The following is an 18545-nucleotide window of genomic DNA, read 5'->3' on the forward strand; positions in this document are numbered from 1 at the left end:
TTTTATTGAACAAAATATTACAAAAGTGACAATTATAAAAAATCTCTATCATAGTGGATTCTACGAATAAGTGAGATCAACAGAGAGGTGAATTGGGTTGCTTGTATTGCTGGTCTAATTTCGGGTTTGATGGGTGATATTGAGGCACTTAGATAGCCACACATGATATAATGGACCTATTAGCCACCCTAACTTTGGGATCCACCCCGTGAGCTTGTTTAATTCTCATGTCGCCTGCTTACAAGGACCTCCACCCACTTCTGTTCAAGCCCACATAAAACTAAATTACAACAAAGTGTCACGAGATCATAAACATTTTCATAAATCAATTTTTTAAGCACGAGCAGGAGGGCGTCCATCATTTCTTTAGATCTCTCTTTTCTTATCTTTTCAAACACCAAATAGCTTAGACGTACTGGACATTATGAGGTTTCGGTGGTGATCCCAGATTCGAGGGATTTTCACATTCAGAAAAGCTACAACTTAATATGCTTTGTAATGGTTCTCTTTTGTTTTTGTTTTCAACTTTTCATTTTAATTATATACAGAATTTTTTTTTTTTTTCATTCCCTTTGAACCTTTGATTGTTCGCTACTCAAGGTATTGATTATTGGTTTCTATTTTTCTCGGTTAAAAGATTCCATTTTCTTGGTGGTAATTCATGGGTACTGCATTAATAAACCTTTCTTTGGTGGGTCACCCAGTTGTTTGAAATTTTGATTTTTGACCATGTGATCCCTTTTTCAGCCTTACCTGGAGGCATACTGTGGCAAATTAATATTTGGATCATTTGCACTCAATAGGGGACCATCACCAGATTCACCACATAGGTCAGAGAAACATTTAGTTAATTCCTTTTCTGAAATCAGCAATAAATGTTACCATATTATATATCATGTGGGGTTTAAACTCCGTTTGGAATGGGTACAAATATAAAGTTTTGCACTCTACACATTTGTATTCGTTCTAATACAAATATATAGAGTACGGCAAAACCTTGAATATTGCATATTGCAACCATGAAATAGTAGGACCCCCAAACACTAATTAAAAGTACTCAAAATTAAATACTTATAAGTACTTGTTTCTCAAATCATTTATTCACTAAACATACCCTTAATCATCCTACCAATTTGGCGAGCAGTGACCATCAGCTCTAGTAGCTACAGAAATAGCTAACACATAGGTAAAATTAACTAATCAAGTTGCTTAAGAATTCTATTCATTTAATCTTGGATTCTATTAATCACACATTGTTCTTTCAAAAGGGATTTTGATCAAATTCTTAATTCAGTTACGCCCTTGGTAGTTAATGCTGCACCTGCTAAGCTGTTGTTTACAGTTTACCAAGGGGTGGCTTAGAACTTGATCAAAACAAGTAGAGAGACCTGCCAAATTTGCTATAGAAAACCCTTCTCCCAAGACCATCCCCCAAAGCCTCTAACCATTTAACTGAAAGATGGTGATATTCTGCTCAACTACAGCCTGACATGTTTCACCTTTGCATAAGAGAGCTTCTGTTTACAGACTGCACAACTATGAATTACAGCCTCTACTTCAATGCTAGTCCATACTCCATAGAAACTCCCCTTAGTCCCCTGCCACCACCAGGTCGGATTATATACTTCACACATGAGGCTTACTTTTTAACGCCTTTGAAACGGTGGAGTTTCTCACTTTCTCTCGTGTACTAAGATTCCTTGGTAGAACTACTGGGTTCCTTCCAAACCAGGAGTAGTTCTTCAGGTCTCTGCAGGTTTCTCAATAGAGTGAGAACTGCCTGCGGTAAACCCTTTGAATCGCACATCCAATGGAGAACCCTCGTGGCTTCTTGCTTATTTGGGTCGTCTCCATCTTTCTCTCGTTCAACTTAATCAATGTGGAAAGCAGATACCATTTTCACAAGAAACAGAAGAGTAAGAGCTCAAATGCAGGGATTTCTTTTTGGCAGTCCCCCCCTGCTAACCCCCCCGATGCAGACGATCCGCCGACTGATCCTGGGTATTCAACCTCGGAGCCCTGTGTTTTTGATGTCACATCTTTTGGGGCGGTTGGAGACGGTTCCACTGACGACACTGACGCATTCATGGCAGCCTGGAAAGCGGCCTGTGCGGCTGAATACGGGGTTCTTCTTGCTCCGTCTGATTACGTGTTTCTGATAAGGTCGACAATCTTCTCAGGCCCATGTCGACCGGGCTTTGTGTTTCAGGTAGCAATGCTGCATCATTCTAGTTTCATCTCATCTTTGTGGCTTGTTCAATATAATCGTCTAGACTCCAACCTTCCGTTTTAGCATTCCAGTGATATTACTTCAAGTTTTGGTTATGACAAGGTGGAGGGAATCCTGATGCCGCCGGACGGACCAGACTGCTGGCCTAAATCGGATAGTAATAAGCAATGGCTCGTGTTTTACCGGATAGATGGAATGACTCTTACTGGGTGTGGCACCATTGAAGGGAATGGACAAAAATGGTGGGAACTCCCCTGCAAACCTCACAGGGTATTTTATCAAACATTTTGTAAATAAATAAACCCTTCTCCTTTTTTTCTGTTTGTTTAGTAGTTAAATTGCTGAAATCCCATTGCAGGGCCCTAATGGAACGACATTGCCTGGACCATGCGACAGTCCTGCAGTAAGTTTCTTTTCTAGCAGAAGCCCAATTCAAGGTTCCATCAACCCAACAAGGATTTGTAGTAATTTAGAGACGTTCTGCTTTGTTTTTTTTTTTTTTTTTTATTTTCAGTTAATTCGGTTCTTCATGAGTTCTAATGTGGTGGTCAGTGGCCTACGAATCCAGAACAGTCCCCAATTCCACATGAAATTTGATGGCTGCGAGGAAGTTTTGATAGAACAGCTCTCCATATCTTCCCCTGCTCGTAGTCCCAACACAGACGGAATCCACATTGAGAACACAAAGTCTGTTGGAATATACAATTCCATCATAGCCAACGGTAACCCCATCAAATACTTAATCTGAAGTCATCAGTTTAACAATGCTTGATCAACTTGTACACCTCAAGCTCATTAACAGTATGATCTGATGTCTCAATAGGTGACGACTGCATCTCCATTGGACCAGGTTGTTCAGGCGTCGACATAGAGAACGTCACTTGTGGGCCTAGCCATGGAATTAGGTGAGTGGCATTTCTTCCTTGGTATGAACCTAGAATTAAGGTTGAATCAGTTGGGTCAATCCATTTTCCAGGTTTAATACCGAGAGACAGAGGATTGGGAATGGGAAGTGCTGCCTGGAGTCATGATCAGTCATTACTTTCTCTTGGAAGAGAATACAACAGCCACCAATAGCCTACATTCAAAATAAGAATCATCTCCTGAAATCTTGAAGTTGATTCCAATATTTTATTAACAGCCCAGTGATGAATCCATTTAGGTTCTCAAGCTATGATCTTAACTGTAAATGAAAACAGGCTCCAAGACTGCTAACTCTGAGAATCACTTTTGAACTAATTCTTTTTTTTTTTCCTTCTCTGTGCTTGGGGGGTGAATGGAGGGGACTCAAAACTCATTCTTCAAGTAGTGATGCATAAACTTAATCACTTTTTTTCCAATAATTTAGACTTGTAGACATGAATAGTTTCTGGGTCAGAGTGGTGAACTGAGCTGTAACTGAACTGAATTAACTCTTGGATGCAGCATTGGGAGCCTAGGAGTGCATAACTCACAAGCATGTGTCTCGAACATAACAGTCCGCAATGCATTAATAAGGAACTCAGACAATGGAGTGAGGATAAAGACATGGCAAGGGGGAATGGGTTCTGTGTCAGCTATAAGCTTCGAGAATATCCAAATGGAGAATGTCAGGAACTGCATCATTGTGGACCAGTACTACTGCTTCACAAAGGGTTGCCTGAACCAGACGTCCGCCGTGTTCGTGACCAATGTATCCTACAAGAACATAAAGGGCACCTACGATGTGCATAGCCCCCCAATACATTTCGCCTGCAGTGACACGGTGGCGTGTACCAACGTTACACTTTCAGAGGTGGAGCTTCTACCTGCAGAAGGCGAGCTGGTGGATGATCCCTTCTGTTGGAATGCTTATGGAACTCAACAGACCGCCACAATCCCTCCCATTTCCTGCCTGCTAGACGGAGAACCTCAGTCCATAGCAGAGAGCTCTAGTTTTGGTTGTTAGGGAGTTCTTAGTCCTACTAGAATGAACCCACTAATTACTCAACTGCATACACCCCAGTAGCCCATATTTTTTACTCCATCCCTTCTGGGGCTTGTTTCCCTTACAGTGTGATGTGATGTAGCAGAAATGGGCCTATTTTTTTTATCCCTTCATTGTACTAGAATGGAAGTTTACAAGATTACTGTAGAAGCCAAGCATATAAATAATAGTTCAGCACCGTCGTTGGTTTTCTATACAGTTTTTTTTTTTTTTTTTTCTGGTAGAAAGATGATTCCATTAGAAAACCAGGAAGCAAGATACAGACGAGACACTAAAAAATACAAGCAGAAGAAGAAAAGAGAACTAAAGAAAACCTAAGGCCCCATTTGGTTCGCAGGAATAGGGTCTGGAATCGGAATTGGAATGGCCTATTCCAATCCCAACTGTTTGGTTGGGCGGAATCAAAATCAGAATCCTATTAGTAGACCTAGAACACCAAGACAATTTACAAAGTTAGAAAATTAAATTAGCAAGCACAATCTGAATAAAAAATAACATTGTCTAAGTTGTTTTCAATGCAGAGCTCAGGCATGGCTACAAACAGAGTGGCCATCAGTTGTGAAATTATGCAGATACTGATGTCATCAGTCCATCTGTTACTGTTTGAGTAACAGATGTGAAATTTGAATGCTAGCTCAGGGAAAGAAATGATAGATTTGTACTGCTGCCCAGACACGATGAGCATATGAAGAATAATTGTTTGATGGTCCACATCTTCTGCCTGTGACTATGGTCACGGCAAAACAATGCCACCACCCAATGAAAAATGGACGCGCTAGTAATCCAACACAAATCAGATCACCCGATGTATTTATAAAACGAAGGAAAAAAATGTAGGAAAAATAAGGAAAAGGTAAGGAAACCTATATACATGGGCTCCATCTCACGTTGCCCAGGTTTCCAAAGCCACCTTGATTGGCTCTGGCTGCACACTTGGGACGGCGATGAGGCTTCTGGCGTTTAGAGTTTGGCTCCACACGGAAAACCTCAAGCTGTGTTTGGCAAAAATCCAAAGCGGGATCTGCTCCCCATAATTGGGCGCTTCACATGCACAACTACCGTGCATTGAAAATATTTTCCATAAGTAATAATTAATAAATATGGGAGATATTCCTAATGTATGATAGGATATGCATGTAAAACGTGTGAGGCGCCAGGTGTGAGAAGCAGATCCAGTCTCTGAAAATCCCAAATCCAACATTGGCATTACAAACACCAGAATCTTAACCATATAACATAAAATTACTTTTGAATGGATTATCCAGAACATGGGCACTTAACCCAAACGGAGAAGCTGTCCTAAACGGGCCTGGATGGCTCATTCCCTCACATTAGAGAGGGCTATTCTTGACTCTTGATCCACCAAACTGGTAGAGTGGTAGTTGTTCTTGTTTGACACGACGCAATACGAATATATTGGGTGATTTTTTTTTTCGGTAGTGACCAAAATTTAAAACATTGGACTGGTTGTAAATCTGAACAAGGTAAGCTGGATGGTTTTCTTATTGCCTTTCTATTCAACCTTCCTCAACAATCGGGCCGTGCTGGGCCGGCACGGCAAGGCCCGCGTGTGGCCCATGCAAAGTGTGGGTCATGCCATGTCGGCCTGTGAGCTGAGATGGGCCATGCTTTTCTCCCCCGGGATACTTCAAGGGGGTCGGCCTGGCATGGCCCAAGCCCATGTTGGCCCGTGCTGGGCCGTGCCATGGGCCTGCCTAGGCCAGACTAGGCCATACTGTTTTTTTTTTTTTTTGACATTTTGATTTTTTTTTTGCCAAGTAAACACTAAAACTAAAATACTTCACTTAATTTTTTTGAGATTCGGGAACAAATTGGAAAAATAAAAAATATAACAAAGAAATGAAAAAAAAAATACTTAATACTCAACAAAACACAAAATGGACAACAAATTGGAAAAAAAATAAGAATTTTATTTCTTGAATTTGAACAATACAATGGTCAATGGATGAATGAAATATAGATAATGGAATAAAATGTAAAAAAACTACAATACAATTATAAATTGAAAATAAAAAATTACATTGTTGAAAAAATAACAACTAATTTAAATAAAATTGAAAAAATTACAATAATTTTAAAAATTGAAAAAAATGCGATAATTGAAATATTGAGTATACAAAAAAATAAAAAATATTGACTTCATTTTTCTTCAAGTTTCACCTCCACCTACATCTTCATCATCTGCTTCAGGTGAAACATTAGGTGTAATGTCATGCCCTCTTTTGTCTTGTAATCTATCATCAGCATCCAACCATTTTGAAGGTAGATGTACATCTCCAAACTTTCATCATTCATGCAGCTTCTCTTGTCGCCCAACACCCTAGTACCTGCACTAAAACAAGATTCCGATGGACTGTAGACACTGAAGATTTAGTAGATCACATGCCATGGCGGCAAGGATTAGATAGTTTTTTTTCATGTCCTCTCCACCAAGCTAAAATGTCAAAACTATTTCATTTCACCGAGTAGTAGGAATCGACTAAAGTAGAAAAATCTGTTTGTAAAAAAAAAAGTTAAGTTCAGAATATGAACTTGTTGATGAAGTTGTAGATTTCTACCTCTTATTTATTAGAGACCGAATTTTATCTTTTCCACCACTAGAACTAGCTATTTCAAAAGTTGTACCTGTACAAGATTTCCTATTCCCTATCACTTGAGATTCATATAAACTATATATTTCAAATAATAAACTATTAATTTCTTCTTTTTTTATTTCCAATTTCAATATTCATATTTTCACAATATGTTCAAGTAAAACTTCTAAACCATCTTTCCTAATCCTAAGAAGATTACATCCTAGATAAATCATCATCAAGAAGTTGTTCTTGATGAGGAGAGCCTAGGGGTAGTGGAAGATGTCCCACCAACTCCAGAAAATAACCAACCTAGAATATCTACTCGGGTTTGCAAGCATCCAATTCGTTACTGTTATGACCAAGAAAGTTACTTGGTGGAAGCCATGACCAGTAAGGAGGATCTCGTGACTTATTCGAAAGCTATGTTGGACATAGATTCCTTGAAGTGGGTAGATGCCATGAGAGCTGAGATGGACTCAATGGAGACCAATGAAGTTTGGACACTAGTAGATCCGCCCACTGAGGTAAAGGCAATTGGTTGCAAATGGATCTATATGAGGAAGAAGGGCCCTGATGGTAAAGTTGAGACTTACAAGGCTCGTCTTGTGGCGAAAGAGTACACTCAGAAAGAGGGAATTGATTATGAGAAAACCTTTTCGCTTGTGACCATGCTTAAATCCATTAGGATCCTGCTAGCTGTAGCAACATACTATGACTACGAGATTTGGCAAATGGATGTCAAAACCGCGTTCCTGAATGGAGATCTTACTGAATATATCTACATGCAGCAACTGCAAGGTTTCATAACTGCATGTCAGGAACACATGGTATGTAAACTCAACTAATCCATATATGGACTTAAGCAAACTTCTAGGAGTTAGAACATCTGGTTTGACTCTACCGTCAAACAGTTTGATTTTAAGTAGAATCCGGATGAGCCCTGTGTTTACAAGAAGACAGTGGGAGATAATGTTATGTTCTTGGTTCTATATGTAGATGACATTCTACTCATTGGGAATAATGTAGGAATGTTAAATATGGTGAAAGTATGGCTTTCACAACAATTCTCCATGAAATATCTTGGAGAAGCCTCCTACATATTGGGTCTTCAACTCTATAGAGATAGATCGAAAATGATAATAGGATTATCCCAGTCTGCTTACATTGACAAGATTGTCAAAAGATACAGCATGGAGAACTCTAAGAAAGGAAATGTTCCTTTTAGGTATGGAGTCACTCTCTCCAAGGGCATGTCTCCTAAGACTCCCAAAGAGATTGAGGGCATGAAAGAAATTCCCTATGCCTTAGTCGTAGGGAACATCATGTATGCCATGTTGTGCACTTGTCCTGACATTTCTCAGGCAGTGAGTGTAGTAATCAAATACCAATCTAACACAGGGCAAGAGCATTGGACCACTGTGAAAAACATATTAAAATACCTTTGAATGACAAAAGAGTTTTGTCTGGTATTCGATGGTAATTCGCTACAGATCCAAGGGTATACAGATGCCAATTTTCAGTCAGATCCAGATGATAGAAAGTCCACATCTGGTTATATCTTCATGATAGGATCGTGTGCTGTTAGATGGAAAAGAAACAAATAAGAATCAACAATAGATTCCACAACCAAGACCGAGTACATTGCCGTAAGTGAAGCTGCCAAGGAAGTCGTTTGGCTGAAGAAGTTCATTCAGGAATTAGGAGTAGTTCCATCCATCACATCATCCATTCCATTGTTGTGTGACAACATTGGAGCCATTGCTCAGGCTAAGGAGCCACGAGCCCATTCAAAGTCGAAGCACATTGAGAGGAAGTACCATGTACTACGGGAGATAGTTGAAAGAGGGGATGTCCTGATTCAGAAGGTAGCATCAGCGGAAAATGTAGCAGACCCATTAACTAAGCCACTGACATAGAAATTGTTTGAGTAACACGTGGAAAGTATGGGACTCCAGCTTATACCTAATTGGACCTAAGTGCAAGTGAGAGTTGTTAGATAGTGTATGCCCTTAGCTCAAATCAAATTGATGTACTTGATGACATTTATTGTAAATGAATAAAAGTATATAATTAATTCATGTGTTTTGGTATGTTTCTGTGTAATACCCTTAAACTGAACACTTATGAGACTCGTGTTACTTTAGAATCTTCAGTCGTTGGATAGATCTAGGGAGATTTATCTTGCCAAGGCTGACACTGATGTGCCACTAAGTTGGTTGGGGTGGCTTGTCTCAGTTACCAGGGTAAGACCTGAGGTACATGTAGTGTGGGTTTTCTTGAAACCCTGTATTGGACTAAAATTCCAGTATTGCCATAGACCTTGGAGATAGATGGGCAAAACTGGAATGTTACACCTGACCCCTAGACTCGATTATGGTACTGCACTAGGTGTTGGATTGGTCTGTCTTTGATATGTCAATCAGTGAGATCCTTAGAGGGGGTCAAAACCTAGGTATGTTGGGACAGTCCGAGAATTCATTTGAGTGGGTGATCATAGTGATAGGATCAACTCCTTTGTTGGACAAAATGAACGATCGAGGATGCACTCTCTCTGATGGAGACTTAAACTGTTGACGGTTGATTTCAAACGTTGAAATTTGTTTTTTGCAAAATATATTTATATAGATATATACATACATACATATATATATATATATATATATATATATATATATATATATATATATATATATGTATTATGGTTTCAAAATGTTTGCAAAAGGTTTTAATTCCTGGATCCATGTGAGTAGAGAGTGCAACATTATTCCTTGCAGCCGAGGGAGATGTTCTCTCTTGTCGAGCAATGTTTGATCATTATGGGCTGAGAGATTAAGTGTAAGACCATTGAGGGTAATACCTGATGGGCTAATCTTGCATTTGCCCATAGTCCTTGGGTTTTCATAAGGTGGTTGGACCCAAAGACCATTTAGTGTAAATTTTGGACCCATTAAGAGTCCATGGTGATGGATTTAGGGGGTCCACTATCTTCTATAGTGAATTCGGCTAGGCCTTGTAACAAAGGCTGGGTTAAACCCATGTGGCTGATGTGTAGATCGATGTAAGGGTCCCATGCCATACAAAGAGAGCCAACTGGGCAACAGGTTAAAGGCATAAATGAACACATAGACTTAATGGGCCTAAAGCCCAATTCGAACTGGGCTTAAATTGGTTAATTAAAAGGAGGCAAGATCTGATTTATAATATGATTAGAATTAGCTGAAAGGATAAGGTAAGTCTTATTAGATTTGGATCAAGAAATTCTCTCATAATTAGATTAGGAGGCTAATCCAAAGAAGACTATAAATAGGGGGTGAATTCCTCAGTTTTAAAAACACAGCAATCTGTAGAATTATCTCCTTGTTCTTGCTATCCCTACCCAGTTCGATCTCCACCTATGGAATTGATCAAGAAGATTTCTTGATATTGTTTTTTGGCTAAAGAAACAATCTAAAGTCGTACTCACCAGCTCTTTACTCCATTCTTGCTAAAGAATTCGGTTCTTACTGAAGAACTATCCTGCTAATCCTGCTTCACTACGCACTGTGTCATCTTCAGTGAAAGTAGGTTTTGGTTTTCTCTTTGGGCATGAACACCTTCATTGGGAGTTACTGCTACTTCGTATCAGGTATATCCCTATCCTCTCTTTGGTTTCTGATTTGGTATGGTTTTGTTTCAAGAATGATCATTGAAAATGCAGTTTTCAAAAATAGGGAATGCAATTCCCAGACGGGAGAGTGAAATTTTTGAAAATTTGCCCAACCTTCCTACAGGGTTCGGCCATCCATATGATGGATCTCTCATCCCTTCAAGTTTTGCTCATCATTTTCTTTTGAATAGGAGCATATTTAAACCCAATTTTGCTCATCATCATTTCTTGCAGCATCACACACATATTCCCTAGCAACCCTAGGAAGGCCTTGGCAACTCCAGGAACACACTCTATTCCATGGCAACCCTAAGCTTGCACTCTTATTCCTTGTAACCCCAAAAAATCCCTAACAACTCCAGATGCGCTCATATTCCCTGGCAACCCCAAGAAAGCCCTGACAACCCTAGGCACGCTCCTATCCCCTGACAACCCTAGCTTGCACTCTTATTCCCTGGCAACCCTAGGCACGCTCATATTCCCTGGAAACCCCAGGCATGCTCATATCCCCTAGCAACCCCAGGCTTGCACTCTTATTCCCTGGCAACCCCAGGAAGGCCCTGACAATCCCAGGCGCAACCCTAGGAAGGCCCTAGCAACCCTATGTGCTCATATTCCCTGGCAACCCCAAGCGCACACTCATATTCCCTGGCAACCTTAGGCGTGCTCACACATTCCCTAGCAACCCCACGCGCATTCACATCCCCTGGAAGCCCTAGGGAGGCTTTGGCGATGTCAAGTATGATCTTTGCCTAACTTACAAATGCAGATACTCTTTTCAACTTATAAATGCAATGGTCCAAGGGAGAACAAACTTTATCCATCTCATTCATGGACAATAATACTTTGCTAAAAACAGCATTCACTCTGATTAATGATATCTTGCTTTCACAAGAAAGCTCAAGTAGCATTCCCATGTGGTGACCAAAACTTTACCACAATGGCAACAAAGGCTTGTGGTTCATGATATAGGAGGCTAGTACAACAATACCCTAACTTATGATAATTATCTCAGTTATGACTAAGCCCCAACTAAGTCCTAGCCGTATTGCACGAAGGGTCTTTCCTAAGGTGGGAAGATATCTACTCCGCGTATGTGTAAAATGCCGCATCTGCCTGTACAAAGGCTCAACCTCCCTAATTAATTATATTATGATTACTAAAATACCCTTTCACATTGGATGTTATTTTGGGAATCGGTACAACACTCGATTCCTTCCTCTGGTGGTTTGCAATTAAAGTTTGAATTATACTTATGTCAATACCCATTCATGATTACATTCCAATCATAGTGGTACTCGATTGCAATAAAAGTTCACAAAACACCCAACTTTAAATGATCAAATCTTATTTTGACGCTCGCATTGAATTTCCAAACTAAGGAGTATGCACGATTTGTTTCGTTAGCACAAAGATTTATGACAATGTTTTCCTTCAAAGCTTTAATCCTCTCATTTCCGAGTGAAAATAGGATCGCTATAAACATGAACGCCGTATCTCATGAAATCGTAGAATTCCCTTAAAATTCAAAATCCTTTTATTTATGATTAAGTTTCACTGGATATCGTTGCCTTTTCATGACTGATGACACCTAAGTCCCGAAATAATGTTCAAATCTTATTCGAGTATGAACAAAGTTACTTGGGGATGCATTGAAATGTGATAAGATATGGTGACACTTAGCTTTCCGAAGTATAATGAACTTCAATTTTCCTTTTTTCTATGATATTTACCTCTCACGATGATATCTATTCTCTCTCAAATACAATATCAATTAAACCTAAGTTGTGATATCATTCGACTTTCGCATATGCGATGACATGTAGCCTTCCCAAATGTACAACATATCACAACACAATCCACGATATTATCACAAAAATATCAATATGTTGCTCAAATCACATCAACGTTAGTATGTTCCAAAATCTCGCACAATGAATGGGGAGCTTTCCTTCGTCCTATATTTTAGATACCCGATGCAATACTAGCAATGCTTTCTATTAAGCGAAAGGTACCTGGGTACTCTACCTACAAAACACCCATGCAATACCCTCCCATTTAGGGGGAACAACAAAGGTCACACACTTAGCAAACCTCACTTAAGTGTTTCACAATAAAAGACATTCTATCAAGATACAAGGGAGCTGACCATTAAAATAGCCAACTATTTATTTTACTTGTTTCTTGATACAATGACTTCTATCAAGAAACAAGGGGGCTAAAGTACAGAAAGTATTGAGGTATATTATACAAAATGCTCCTATGATTTTATCGTCACTTACATCTTAAAAAAAAAAACTCTAATGACCCAAAAAGCAAGTACGAGTCAACACGGTACCCTGTCAAAAAGACAAGATGAAAACTACCGATTCCCATCCAAGAACATTACTGAGTTGAATGCCACAATGCTTATTGACAATTTCCATATGCAAAGTTCATAAAGCATCTCACCAAGAACAGGAACGATCATCAGACCTAATGCAAAAAGATCAAGATGCCACAACATCTACAATTTTGTTCCTCATCACCCCATTGTGAAAACCCCGAAGCAAACATGATGACAAAAATGCTTATTAGGGGGGTAATGTAGGTACGTAGTGGTCAATAAGACCATCAGAGTACCGAAAGTGTCAAACCAACACTACATGGATGCCTACAATGAATTCATAACCCATCACATGTTTGCGATGACTTCATAACTCATCGCAAATATGCGATGAACTCATACTTGAAATAGGTAGCGATAAACTTCAACTAGTGCGAATCCGCGATAAACCTTAGACATACATAAACCTGTGGTAAAGCTTAGATATGCACAAATCTGCGGTGATCTATAAGACGCGTGCTAATTCACAATGAACTTCGAATGCATGCAGAGTTGCGATGAACCTGAGATCATTATAGAATCGCACAACCATAGTAGATCAAGAATAAAAGCCAATCACATGTGCGTCTTTAAATTACATGTGTGGGGTTACTAAAAGTGCACCCATTGAATGATGACGTCACTTACCCCACGTCAACATAAAAGGGCCTCAAAAGAAGTAGCATACATAAAGAATCTTAAGGGAAAGGAAACCCTGTTTTCAAAGGATTTCACCGGACATGTGGAAAAACCCCAATAATGCTCCTTTAATAGTCAAACATAAAGGAAAAATCTCATTTCCTAATAGGAAAGGTCTCCTTTCTCCTTATATAGTCTCCCCTTTCTCTCTATAAAAAGGGGAGAGCAATTATTCCCTAGGGGAGACAACACAATAATGATTTTGACCTAGGGTTTCTCACAAAGAGAGCAACTCCCTTCTCTCCTATCTTCTCCTCTCTTCCTCATGTCCTTTCTCTTTTCCGTCACCATTTTTGGACCTTTGGAGACTAACCAACCTCCCTAGCCTTAACACCCTACCTACACCCCCCAATCACTAATCTTGAATTCTAGAATAGTTCCAAGTAGGGGTGGATTCGAGCCGAGCCGAGCCGAATAGTACTAGGCTCGAGCTCAGCTCGGCTCGGCTCGGGACTATTCATAAGGCACTCAAGCTCGGTTCAAGCCAGAACCTTGAGCTCGAGCCAAAAGTTCATAAGCTCGAGCTCGGCTTGGCTTGAGCTCGATTTTGAGAAAAAAGTATTTTATAAAAATAAAATTATATATATATATTATTTTAGATTTAAAAAATTAAGAATTATAATAATTAATAGTTATAATATTTTTATTATACATATTATTTTCTATAATTTTATTATATATATATATATTTGAACTGGCTCGCGAGCCTCACGAGCCGAGTTCTAATAGGCTCGAGCTCGGCTCATTTAATAATCAAGTCATTGAATTGGGCTCGAGCTCGAACTTGATCTCGGTTGAAACCGAGCTTTTCACGAGACAAGCTCAAATAGCTCGTGAAAAACTCGGCTCATTGCCACCCCTAGTTCCAAGTTGAATTCCAACCATTAAACCATTACTCCAATATCATGCAATTAAACGCAAAATAGATTATTAATATGAGTAATCAAGTACAAATTATATTTTCTAGCACTATTGAACAAATTATCAGAAAACTAAATTCAACGTCATTTTCTTACTTTTTCAATAGTTTTGGCTTCTCTTATGTGATGCTTCATCTCCCATGGTCCATATTCTTCACCGTCACCATTTAACTACAATCTTTGCATTAAGGCTATAATCTTTGCCATTATAGTAGTATTATCCCTACCCAAATCACAGATTCAACCTTCCCCACAACAATGCATTTGCACTCATAACTCTTTCATTTTGTAACCTTAACTTGATAAATTAGCACTAAGTTTCAAATAACTTCAAGTTATTTAAAGGAACATAAGTGTTTGTTAACTTTATCTAAATTTGCTACCTAAAAGCAAGTTAAGACTAAAATAGTGAATCTCAGAGTCATTTTTAGAAAAAAAAAATGCAAGCCAAGACAAAATATTGGTTTCACCAAACCACTTATCAAAGAATTCCTAATTAAATATTCCAGGAAGTTGCTGCATGCGAACGTTTGTGTTGAAACTAATTACCATGTGCAATTTAAGTTTATTAGGGAAAACAGAAAGGATAGATTGGTTTTTTGTTGGTTTATTAGGGAATAATGATTACAGTCTATAACTAGAAGTTACTTAACAATGAAAAAGTTTGATGCATTTGAGTGCAGATAAAAAGGGTACAATATGCAATAATTCCTTATGAATAATAAATTTATCATGTGGAATCATAGCTTGTAACATTTTTAGGATTCTTGAAAAAATATCAAGCATCCCAGAAAACAACTGGCACTTGTTAAGTTGTCTTTCAATGCACTCAATGTTATGGAATTAATATAGATGAACCTAATTATAAACTAGGGACGCTTTCCATCTATCAAAACATTAGGACCATTTAATGCAACTCAATTTTTTTTTGATAAATAATTAATGCAGGTAAGCTTTAGTAGGCCATAGAGTTGAAGAACCAAATGAAATGCATGAATCTCCCTTAATTATGCTACAATGCAACATTTAGTATCATCAGAATACCTACAACTTTTTCATGAGAAACTAAAAAACTAGTAGACATGGTTACCAAGTATCCATGCTGCAAATGAAGTTAGATTTCAAAAATAAAAAAGCTGTATAAGTATAGTCTTGGGTCTGTGAACCTAAACTAAGTGAAGAGAAACTACAATAATACTTTCAATTGTGGACTTTGTGGAGCTGGCTTTAAATAGAACAGGTTGGAAAAAACAGTTCTGGTTGTTGTTGATGCATGTAAGGTGCCTCAAAAGGTATGCTTCTTTTGAGAAGTTCTTTTCAGAATTATGGTTTTCCTTTTTCTAAATTGATTTTAATTTTTTTTTTGTTTCTAGATTGATGAAGTGTTAGAAGGAGTGGATAATTTGATAAGTGGATGGCCAAATTCTCTAATACATGGTTACCAAGTTTCTCCGATAAGTGAAGGGATGAGAGATCCATCCCATGGACGCCCAAACATTGCAGAATAAGGGGGCGAATTTCAAAATTTTTTCTCTCCCTTCAACTGGGAATCACATTCCCTATTTAGAAAATCATATTTTCAAGGATCATTCTTGAACCTTAAACTGAACCAGATCTGAACCAAAAGGAATAGGAGAGAATTATACCTGATACGGAGAAGTAATATCTCTCAACGAAGGTGTTCACGCCCAAGGAAGGATCCAAAGACTGCTCCCACTGAAAATGGCGCAGTGTAGGATGGAGCAGAATTAGCAGTGTTCTTCCCCAAGAACTCTGTCCTTCGCAAGAATCAGTAGAATGGTACGTGAGCACAGTTTCCTTTTCAATCATTTCTCAAAGAACTGATGTCAAGATCCAATCTTGACTTCTCCCACAACTGGAGATCGAACTGGCAAACAGGGTGGCAAGAGCAGGGAGGCGGCAAGAGAGTATTCGCAGGGTGTAGAATTCTCTCTTCTTGATTTCAGCACTAAAGAGGATCTGATGTGTTTCTCCTAAAGGCTGTCGCCCCCTCCTTTTTGTTAACTTAAAAGATCAGCTCCTAATCCCATTAGGAGCTGCTTATCCAAATCATATTTGGATTAGCCTTCTCTTCTAGTGATAAGGATAAACCCTTATCTTATCTGCAGATTAGATTAACTTTCTCCTAATCCCATTAGGAGGTTTCTAGATCTGAATCACATTCAGATCTGGACTCTCTGAGTGGATAGGATTAAGACCCTATCCTATCTGCTAATCCATCTCAGAATTCGCCCCTTTAATTAACTAAATAAATAGCCCAGTTCGAAATGGGCTTTAGGCCCATTAAGCTTATGTGCTTAATTAACCTTCCTAACTGCTGCCCAATTGGGCTTCCTTGTATGGTGTGGGACCCAAGCATTGATCTACACATCAACCACATGGGTTCAGCCCAGCCTTTGTTACAAGGCCTGGTCGAATACACTATTAAAGACAGTGCACTCCCTGAAACCCATCGAATGGGCTCTATGGGCCCAACACTTACCCTAAGTGGTCCCTGGGCCAAGCCACCTTGTAACACCCAAGGATTGTGGGCAGATGCAAATTAGCCCATCAGGTATTATCCTCAATGGTCTTACACTTAACCTCTCAGCCCTTAATGATCATACACTACCCGACAAGAGAGGACCTCTCTCTCGGTTGCAAGGAACAGTGTTGCACTCTCCACTTATATGGATCCCGGGAATTAAAACATTTTGCAAACATTTTAAAAACCATAATATATATACTTTTATATATCATATAAAATATACTTTGCAAAACAAATCTCAACGGTTGAAATCGGCTGCCGGCAGTCTTGGTTTCCAATAGTGAGAGCGCATCCCCGATCATTACCTTTATCCGACAAAGGGGGTTGATCCTGTCACTATGGTTACCCACTGAGATGAATTCTCGGATTGTCCCAACATACCCAGGTTTTGACCCCCGCTAAGGATCTCACTGATTGGTACATCAAAGGCAGCCCATTCCGACACCTAGTGCAGTATCATAATCGAGTCTAGGGGTCGGGTGTAACTTTCCAGTTTTGCCCATCAATCTCCAAGGTCCAGGGCAATACTGGAAATCTGGTCCAGTTCAAAGATTCAATTAATCCCACATTGTATGTGCCTAGGGTCTCATCCCGGTAGCTGAGACAAGCCACCCCAACCGACTCGGTGGCACCATAGTGTCAGCCTTGTCAGGATAGGTCTCTCCAGACCGACCCACTAGCTGTGAACATTCTAAACTAACACGAGTTTCAATAAGTGTTTACTTTAAGGGTATTACACAGAAACATACCAAGGGAACATGAATTAAATATGCACTTTTATTCATTTACAATAAACTCATAAAGTACATCATTTTGATTGAAGCTAAGGACATACAAAACTGTCTAACAATAAGTTGATGGCCAAATTCAAACCTGTTAATTTTGATAAATGGATGGCCAAAAGAACTGAAGTGAAGTTTCATCTTTGAAAGTTCTTAGAGAAGTTACCGTGATTGTTGGTCTATGTGAAGTCAAGTTTCATCTTTGAACCTGTTTACTCTCGAGCATATTAATGATTGTTGCTCTAACTATGTGAGCTTGATGCTTGCTCAAACATTTTGGGTTTTTCTTCGTATCTCATATTACGAATAAGAAAATGATAAAAAGAAAGAGGAAAATGTCATCTTCAAAGTGACCTTTCTTCTCCGTCGACGGCAAGATTCGTTTGTCTTCTCCAGCGACGGCTGTAGTATCAAAGGTTGTCTCCTCTATTAAATGGTTGGAAATGGGCTGAAAGCTCTCGTCTACAAGAGTCTTGTATTATCTTGATCGTCAACAATGACGAGAAACACCATCTAAGTCCTTTTTGATAAAGATTTCACAGGCGAACCCGCAGGCGACGAATGCTGCAACTTCGAACAGTACATAAACGATTTTAGAGAATAGTGATTCACTCTTTAAGAGAGTAAGGATTTACGAATGGGCACTTTTTATTTTGAAAAATACTCTCTACTTCACACTATAAGGGGTATTTGTGTCATTCCACTTGTCCATTAACGGAATTTGACACTTTTTTAACTTTCGGATACTATAATGACATCTTTAAAAATTCGGGTACTAATTTGACACTACCC

The 18545-nt window shown here is 39.1% G+C and overlaps 1 protein-coding gene across 2 annotated transcripts; it reads left to right on the plus strand.

Moving 5' to 3' along the window:
- Positions 1 to 1103: 1103 nt before the first annotated feature.
- LOC148861147 (polygalacturonase At1g48100-like) lies at positions 1104 to 4390 on the plus strand. 2 transcript variants are annotated; one of them, XM_088942009.1, is made up of 6 exons: positions 1104 to 2209; positions 2333 to 2500; positions 2589 to 2633; positions 2745 to 2952; positions 3054 to 3135; positions 3656 to 4390. In XM_088942009.1, exons 1-6 carry the CDS (start codon positions 1811 to 1813, stop codon positions 4155 to 4157), a joined length of 1404 nt encoding a protein of 467 aa, XP_088798135.1. In that variant the 5' UTR covers positions 1104 to 1810; the 3' UTR covers positions 4158 to 4390. The 2 variants fall into 2 exon arrangements, with proteins under 2 accessions (XP_088798135.1, XP_088798134.1); XM_088942008.1 differs by having other exon boundaries at positions 1571 to 2209; positions 2294 to 2500.
- The last annotated feature ends 14155 nt before the right edge of the window (positions 4391 to 18545 follow it).

Source organism: Nelumbo lutea, chromosome 4 (genome assembly GCF_056320005.1).
Source record: "Nelumbo lutea isolate HS-2025 chromosome 4, American lotus-T2T, whole genome shotgun sequence".
NCBI lineage: Eukaryota > Viridiplantae > Streptophyta > Magnoliopsida > Proteales > Nelumbonaceae > Nelumbo > Nelumbo lutea.

Excerpts from the sequence above, each read along its gene's own strand:
- LOC148861147 (XM_088942008.1), top strand. The coding sequence starts at position 1,811 with ATGGAGAACCCTCGTGGCTTCTTGCTTATTTGGGTCGTCTCCATCTTT. Across the intron at positions 2,501-2,588 it reads TCCCCTGCAAACCTCACAGG|GGCCCTAATGGAACGACATT; the intron begins GTATTTTATCAA and ends ATCCCATTGCAG. Across the intron at positions 2,634-2,744 it reads GACCATGCGACAGTCCTGCA|TTAATTCGGTTCTTCATGAG; the intron begins GTAAGTTTCTTT and ends TTTTATTTTCAG.